Source organism: Carlito syrichta, unplaced genomic scaffold (genome assembly GCF_000164805.1).
Source record: "Carlito syrichta isolate Samal-C Ts95f unplaced genomic scaffold, Tarsius_syrichta-2.0.1 Scaffold309703, whole genome shotgun sequence".
Classification (NCBI taxonomy): Eukaryota; Metazoa; Chordata; class Mammalia; order Primates; family Tarsiidae; genus Carlito; species Carlito syrichta.
In genome coordinates this window covers 270,517-279,037 of record NW_007253799.1, presented here as the reverse complement: position 1 = coordinate 279,037, position 8,521 = coordinate 270,517, and the positions used below count along the sequence as shown (strand labels likewise).

At 48.2% G+C, this 8,521-nt stretch overlaps 1 protein-coding gene across 1 annotated transcript in view; it reads right to left on the bottom strand.

Annotated features, from left to right (window-relative positions):
- Window positions 1–266: 266 nt before the first annotated feature.
- GPX7 (glutathione peroxidase 7) overlaps window positions 267–8,521 on the bottom strand; it is an 8,476-nt gene continuing 221 nt past the window's right edge. The window contains exons 2-3 of the mRNA XM_008067557.2: window positions 2,920–3,181; window positions 267–1,037 (exon numbers count right to left, since the gene is read on the bottom strand). Of these exons, the coding sequence (XP_008065748.1) occupies window positions 874–1,037; window positions 2,920–3,181 (426 nt within the window). The 3' untranslated portion in view covers window positions 267–873. The remainder of the gene's footprint in view (window positions 1,038–2,919; window positions 3,182–8,521) is intronic.

Genomic DNA, 8,521 nt, shown 5'->3' with positions numbered 1-8,521 from the left:
CTCCAGTCTGGGCGACAGAGTGAGACTCCAACTCAAAAAAAAAAACATCTTTTGAACTTGAATAAGGCTGGATATTATTATTATCCATCTGTATTTATTCTCCTGTGAATTATCTATTCATATCCTTTGCCTATTTGTTACTGTAGCATACTTTTGGTCAGTGAATTCCTGTTGGGCAATAATGATTGGCTTGATTTAAAAAAGGCTTGGCAACCTTTGTACCAAACTAACAGTGTTTACCTCCAGGGACCAAGACTATAGGAAAATGAGGAGAATGCTTCCATTTTTATTTTATATAGTCCTGGATTATTTGAATTTTGACAATGAACTTGCATTTCTTTTGTAATTTAAAAAAAAAACAGAAGAAACAACAACAACCAAATGTTTGTTCTGGGTTCCCATTGGCTGGAAATTCATGTTGGATGCAAGTCTTTATTGATCACAAGTTATTTTTTGGTTTATATGCAAAAATGTTTATTGAATGCCTCCTATTTGGCTAGCACGGCCCTGGGCACTTTCATAGGTATTTCATCCTATTCCTCACAACAGCCCTGTGAGGTAGGAATTGGTCCCATTTTACAGAGGTCTTACTGGGTGGGAGATTATTGCATGATATGGTCCATTGGCCACATGTTTCCATTGACTAGAAGTTCTCATTGGCTGGTGAGTCACTGGTCAAGGACTCTCATTATTGTGCTAAGATTCAAATAATCAAAATACTAGAATTTCCCCCCACAGGAATGATGGGACAGTAGAGTATCAGTGAAGAAAGGAGAGTCCGTGGGTCTCTCCCTTTGCAGCACCATTTGCGTTTGCGCTGGTCACCCGTGCACAGGTGGGTGGGACGGGGTGGAGGAAGAGGAGAAACAGTGCTTATAGGTCTTCTCGTTTCTGCAGGATGAGCTTCCTCACAAGCGCTGTGATCTGGGGCCTGACCTCCTCCACAGACACAGTTGGGTCCCAAGCCCCTACCACCTTTCCATCCGGAGCCACGAGGTACTTCCAGAAGTTCCAGGTGGGCTCCTTCCCAGAAGTCTCTAGAGAAAAAAGGAAAGAGGAAAACAAAGCGTGCTTCCCTGTGGGCCCTCTCCTGGAATTCCATTCTCAGTGTCCATCTTTCCCTGCGGCAGTGTAATCCCGATGCCCAGTCCACACCACAAACCACTTAAATCAGAACCTGAGGATAAGGCTCAGGCATCAGTAATGTACAAAAGTTCTCCAGAAGACTCCAATGTGGGGCCAAGGTTGAGAAGGACAGCTTTTGGATTCCGTGAAGTGCTTGATAAGCAGTATCAAATCATCCTTTGTTAATGACCTCAAACTACTGAATGGTCTACAGCCTTTTTTTTTTTGAGTTGGAGTTCTCACTCTGTCACCCATGCATGATCATGACTCAACATAACCTTGAACTTCTGGGCTTGGGCAATCCTTCCACCTCAGCCTCCCAGTAGCTGGGATTACAGGTGCATGCCCCCACACCCAGCTAATTTTTAAATTTTTTTGTAGAGATGAGTTCTCGCTATGTTGGCTAGCCTCAAACTCCTGGGCTCAAGCAATCCTTCCGCCTCAGCCTCCCAAAGTACTAGGAGTACAGATAAGCATAAGCCACCGTACCTGGTCAGTCTACACCCTATTCTTTAATTCATCCTTAATCGTTTCTAAGTGTTAGTCCATGGACTGGCTGCATCAGAATCATTGGGGGCGGGCAGAGGGGATTCTTAAAATAAACAGATCTTTAGGCTCTGCTTCAGCAGGTCTCAGGCTTATGCATGCATTTTTAAGAGCTCCCCAGGTGCTTTTAAAAAGCAAGGGCAGGTTTGATCTGTAAGTATGTGAACTGGGAAGGAACTAATAAAAGCACACAGGAAGAAAAGCCAGCATTAGGATGGGCTCACAGAGCAAAATGCAAATCTGCCTCAGTAAGGGACCTTTGGTTTGCTGCACTGTTGTTTCTCATGTACTCCTCCAGGTGACTGGGTTGCTGGGTAAGGGATACAACCAGAAACATGGAGTGAGAAAAGGCAAAAATGGAGCATCCAAAGGAAGAGAAGGCCTGAGGGAGGAAACAGACTTATAATAACCGGCTTAGCCCATGACCCCTTTTTGTAGCTTGAGGCTCCGGGGGCTGGAGAAGGAATCTATTTCTCACATATTAAAATCTAGTATTGGCCGGGCTCGGTGGCTCAGTCTGTAATCCCAGCGCTTTGGGAGGCCGAGGTGAGTGGATTGCCTGAGCCCGCGGATTCGAGACCCGCCTGGGCAACTTGGCGAGACCTCATCTCTACAATAAATCAAAAAAATTAGCTGGGCATGGTAGCACGCGCTTGTAGTTCCAGCTACTTGGAAGGCTGAGGTGGAAGGATCGCTGGAGCCCAGCAGGTCGAGGCTGCGGTGGCCGGGAGCGGTCACTGCACTCCAGTCTGGGCGACAGAGTGAGACTCCAACTCAAAAAAAAAAAAATCTAGTATTTTGGCTCAGAAGGCCTGAGACTTCACCTATGACTCCAGGACAAGAGATGCCCATCAGCCATCTTGGTCAGCCTTCTCCAGGCCGGTGGCATCCCTTGTCTGCGCCTTGGTTTTTCCATCGTCTAAGTCCATAAACTCAACTCATTCACACTGACTAAAAGGTGGAGGCCCAGTCTCCTTCTAGGAGCCCCTGAATGTGATGCCAGAGAAGTCCAAGAGAGTGACTGAGAGAGAACTGAGGCAGCAAGTGTGGAGATATTCTTAGGCAGGAACACCCCTCAGCTCGTAATGCCCCCTCAAAGATTTGCGCCAGAACTAATGAATCTACCTTAGAGGGTCAGGAGCAGGAGGGGACGCAGGTTACCCAGCTAGCCAGTGGCTACTGCTGCCCAGGGAGCCCCCGCCTCAGCTAGCTCAGGGGAGATGAGGGGATGAAGAGACCAGGACTCACGGGTCAGGTACTTGAAGGCAGGGTGGGCACCAGTGCCAGTGACTGCAACCTTGCTGAACATGGGGAATGAGACACTGTAAGTGCGGCGGGCAAAGCTCTCAATCTCCTTGTTGCTGTCGGGCTCCTGTTGACCAAACTGGTTGCAGGGAAAGGCAAGCACATTGAAGTGGTGGGGACCCAGGTCCCGCTGCAGCTGCTGCAGGGCTCGGTAGTGCTGATCTGTGAAGCCACACTCGCTAGCCACGTTCACCACCAGGGACACCTGTATGGCAAAAACAAAACAAAGCCCAGACACATACACAACCCAGTGAGAAGGCATGCCCTTGTACATGCCTTGACACGTCCACATATGTGACTCCCACAATAATGAATGCCGTCTTACGCATACAAGAACACTATGTACACATATGTAAATGTGTGTGCAGTGCTCTTAAACATACACACACACACACACATGGGCACATATGAAATCAAACATGCGGGGGCTTTCAGACATGTGCGCACACATACACAAACACTTGTTTTTTGTTGTTGTTGTTGCTTATTTTTGAGTCAGAGTCTCACTCTGTTGCCCAGGCTGGAGTGCAGTGGCACACTCACAGCCACCGCAGCCTTGACCTCCTGGGCTCAGGTGATCCTTCCACTTCAGTCTTCCAAGTAGCTGGAACTACAGGCATGTGCCACCACGCCCAGCTAATTTTTTGATTTATTGTAGAGATGTGGTCTTGCCATGTTGCCCAGGCTGGTCTCGAACCTGTGGGTTCAGGCAATCCTCTAGCCTCCTCCTCCCAAAGTGTTGGGATTATAGGCATGAGCCACTGCGCCCAGCATATGTGAGAACATTTGTAAGCACAAGTACACAATACACATAAACGGGTACGCACTTGCCCCATGACACAAACATACATTAGCAAACATCACACATGCCCACAAATACACACAGCACATTCACAGAGAGAGGTACACACAATGGTGATAACACACTGGGAGGTGATGTGACAGAGTAGAAACAAAGATAAACCTGGCTTCAATTTTTGGCTCAGGCAGCTAGCACTCATCACTCCACACTGTAGTTGCCTGTATGTAGTGCCAGTCTCCCTTCCAGAACAAGAACCTACTGAGGGCAGGAGCTACGTCCACTTCATCACTGGGCCTGGCATAAGGAAAAGTCTCAGTAAGTGTCACCTGAATGAGGAAGTGTGCACACATACACAAACATCCGCTTAGGTACATAGACAGACACAGGTTTTCTTGATTAAAGGACCCCCATATAGGCCAGGCACGGTGGCTCAAGCCTGTAATCCCAGTACTTTTGGAGGCCAAGGTGAGAGGATTGCCTGAGCCCTCGGGTTTAAGACCAGCCTGGGCAATTTGGTGAGACCTCATCTCTACAATTAAAAATTAGCCGGGCATGGTAGCACGAGCCTGTAGTTCTGGCGACTTGGAAAGCTGAAGCGGAAGGATCTCCTGAGCCCAGCAGGTCGACGCTGGGATGGCTGTGAGTGTGCCACTGCACTCCAGCCTGGGCGAGGGAGTGAGACTCCAACTCAAAAATAAATAAATAAATAAATAAGGAACTCCCACAGCCCCAGAGCAATCTCTTTTTGTCTCCCTCCTCTCCAGCAAACAGATACCACTTTTTTGATTACTAGACTAATCCCTGAATCTATTAAAGCCTTTGGGCAATAAATACAAAGCTGGTTAATCAAACTTGATTATAAAACTACAATTAGAATTCTGGCACCAATGCTATGTTTTTAGCTTCTAGCTATACATTAAAGGATTTAAAACCCTACCCTGTGCCTGGAAGCCTACCTCTATCTTCCTGATCACTTTTTTGAGAAGAGCTGGGATTATACAAACTGGCCCCATAAAGAGGGCCACCTCCAAGGGCAGCCCAGAGCCCTGGACAGGAACAAGCACAAATTGCTTGGGCTAGATAGGGTTTCTTAGCCTCAGTACTATTGACATTTTGAGCTGGATAATTCTTTGGTGTAGGGGGGCTGTCCTGTTCATTCATTTTAAGATATTTGACAGTGTCCTTGGCCTCTACCCATTATATGTCTAGTCTTTTTTTTTTTTTTTTTTTTGCGTTGGAGCCTCACTCTGTCACTCAGACTGGAGTGCAATGTCACACTCACAGCTACCGCAGCCTCGACCTGCTAGGCTCAGGTGATTCTTCCGCCTCAACCTTCCAAGTAGCTGGAACTAGCGGTGTGCGCTACCACACCCGGCTATTTTTTAAATTTATTGTAGAGACAAGGTATCACCATGTTGCCTGGTCTGGTCTCAACCCCCTGGGCTCAGGCAGTCCTCTCACATTGGCCTCCCAAAGTGCTGAGATTACAGGCATGAGCCACCGTGCCTAGTCTGGATGCCTAGTCTTGACAATCAAAAATGTCTCCAAATATTGCCAGATGTTCCCTGAAGCAAAAAATCACCCCCAGTTGAGAACTACGGGGCTGGATGATTTAACTATTGAGCTGTAAACTCCTATACCCTACTTCCAACAGGTAAGGAAGGACCCATTCCCTGAGGGGCCATGGGCTACTAGAACAACCTCTCCAGTTTGAGGCCAGCATATACCAAACTCTGCCTATGTGAGAAAGTGGGACTCTTAACTCCCTTCCCAGTAAGGTTTCTTCTTTTCTTTCCTGCTGGATCCCTGGGCAACGAGAACATTAAAGCTTTTTTATTTTTAACCTACATCTTGTGTGTCTGCTCACTGTTTTGGAAGGGGGAAAGTCTTGCTTCTAATTCCAACCCTGAAACCAAAAAGCTTGGACCTTAAAGACCAAAACAGACACAGACACGCCCAAATACACACAGTTAATTTACATATATACATACATAAGCACAGACACAGACTCAGATTTGTACATAAAAGCAGGCAGACAAATAAACCATTCACACACACACACACACACACACACACACACACACACACACACTACACTACACTCAGGTCTACTCATACATAATCCCACACATTCCTAAGTGATCACCCATTCATCCATACCCAACACTGGTCTAAATGAATGTCTTCCCAGTCAACCTGAGGGCATAAACTGTGTCAATTTTGCTCATGGTTATGTCACCAGGGCTGGACCCAGAGTCACAAATGTAGTAGGAGCCAGTAATGTGTGCAGGTAAAGGAATGAGTACATTGCCCAAGCAGCAGACCTAGCTTGGGTTAACTCACAGCACTGTATGCAGCTTCCCTAGACTGACTGTTCCTTGGTTTCTCTCTGAATTTGGGATAGACTCTGGAGTTGGGCTGCCAGGGTTCAAATTCTCATTCTACCTCTTAGTAGCTGTGTGATCTTATTGTTTTTGTCTCAGCATTTATCACTACTAAAAATTATCTTGATTATTTCTCAGTTCCTTATTCATTGTCTCTCTCCTCCCCACCTTGTATACATTCTTTTTTTTTTGAGTTGAAGTATCACTCTGTTGTCCAGACTGGAGTGCAGGGGCATGCTCACGGCCACCCCAGCGTCGACCTTCTGGGCTCTGGCGATCCTTCTGCCTCAGCCTTCCAAGTAGCCGGAACTACCAGGCGCATGCTACCATGCCTGGCTAATTTTTGATTTATTGTAGAGACAAGGTCTTGCCAAGTTGCCTAGGCTGGTCTCGAACCTGTGGGCTCAGGCAATCTACTTGCCTTGGCCTCCCAAAGTGCTGAGATTATAGGCTGAGCCACCAAGCCTGGCTGTATAAACTCTATTAAAGCAGAAACTTAGTTGAAATCTTGGTGCTGTGACGTGGTATTATTTGCATTAAAAAAAAAAAGCAGAAACTTTCCTGTTTTTTTTCACCACTGAATCCCCAGAGACTGGCCTAGTACCTAATACACAGCAGGTGCTCAATAATGAACAATGAATTAATGAGTAGCAGAGGCCAGGCTCTGTAGCTCAACCTATAATCCCAGCACTTTGGGATGCCAACGTGAGTGGATTGCCTGAGCCCGTGGATTTGAGACCAGAATTCCAAAAGCAGGTCGATGCTGAGGTGGCCATGAGCGTGCCACTGCACTCCAACCTGGGCAACTGAGTGAGACTCCAACTTAAAAAAAAAAAAAAAGAATAGCAGAGTTGGTCAGGTGCTAAACCTGGGGCTCCCTGGTGAGCTGCCCTAGAGAAAAAGGGAGGCCTGAAAGGGAATGGGTCCTGCTCTGCTTGGTTCCTTGCTTTATGTCCTAGATGAGATTCCTGCTGGCATCCATCAGACTGTACTCTACAGTTGATCAAGTACTTCCACAGTGTTATCTCATTTGAAACTCATAACAACAGCCCAAGGGTCAGTCAGGATGGGGATTACTGCCTCCAGGACTTCCAGCCTAATTGAGAATTTCCTTGCTTAGTGAGTAGTTTGTTCACTAAAGATGGCCTTGCTCCCAGAGAAGAGTGTTGACAGCCATTTTGTGATTCATCCAAATCTGGATGCTTGGCCTATCTGTCCACTAGAGTTCAATTCCCACTCTTCCCACACCAGGATCCCCAAGTCCATCCCAAAGGGGCAGTCTTGGAGGGTTCTTCATTACACACAATGTAACTTCTAGGCCTCTCAATGCAGTGTTCAAGGCCCTCTTGGTCCCTCTCTGGCCCCTTCAGCCTCATCTTGCACCATTCTCTCAGCCTCTGCTCTAGACTCCTTCAAGCACCACAGCTTGAAGTCCTCCTCTCATCCCTCCCCCACGCTTCCTGCTAAAACTTACTCTGGTTTCTTTTTTTTTTTTTTTTTGAGTTGGAGTCTCACTGTTGCCCAGGCTGGAGTGCAATGGCATGCTTACAGTCACCACAGCCTTGACCTGCTGGACTCGGGCAATCCTTCTGCCTCAGCCTTTCAAGTAGCTGGAACCACGGGCACACACAACCACACCCTGTTAACTTTTTGATTTAGCGTAGAGACGAGGTCTCACCAACTTGCCCGGGCTGGTCTTGAACCCTTGGGTTCAGGCAGTCCTCTTGCCTCGGCCTCCCAAAGTGCTGGGATTACCGGCGTGCACCACTGCGCCCGGCTTACTCTTATTTCAAAGACTCAACCCAGACATATTCCCTCTCTGTAGTCCTCTACGAACTAAGAGTCCCTTTTGGTAAGTCAGTGGCAATGAGCCCGGATAACTTATACCTTACATCTCATTCTGGCCGCCATCTAAGGAGTTTGCCTAGAGAGAACCCCCGATGGGGGAGGGGGGGGTCTCTTCCAAGCTCTGTCTCTCCAGTGCTGTGTGGCCTCGTGCCTTCCCTCTCTGGGCCTTAGTGTCGTCTCCAAAGGATGATCCGGGTAAGGTTCCCGTGGATCTAAAACGTTTCCTCCGCGCCGCACATTCATCCCCACAGAGTTCTCAGCTGGACTCTGTCTCAGCACTTCCTCCCGTGAAAGATGTGGAAACTGGGGAGGGGAGAGGCAAAGGCCACACAACGCTGCACTTGCCACCGCGAACGGCAAAGGCTGGGCAGGGGCACCCAGCCTCCCAGCGAGGTTCGGCTCCGCCGCCCGAAGGTGCCGGCAGTGAAGTCCGGCGTGGACTGCGAGAGTTCGGGTGGCACCGCGCGCCCGGGCCGTGCCGTGCCACGTAGCCGCGGGACAGACTGGATCC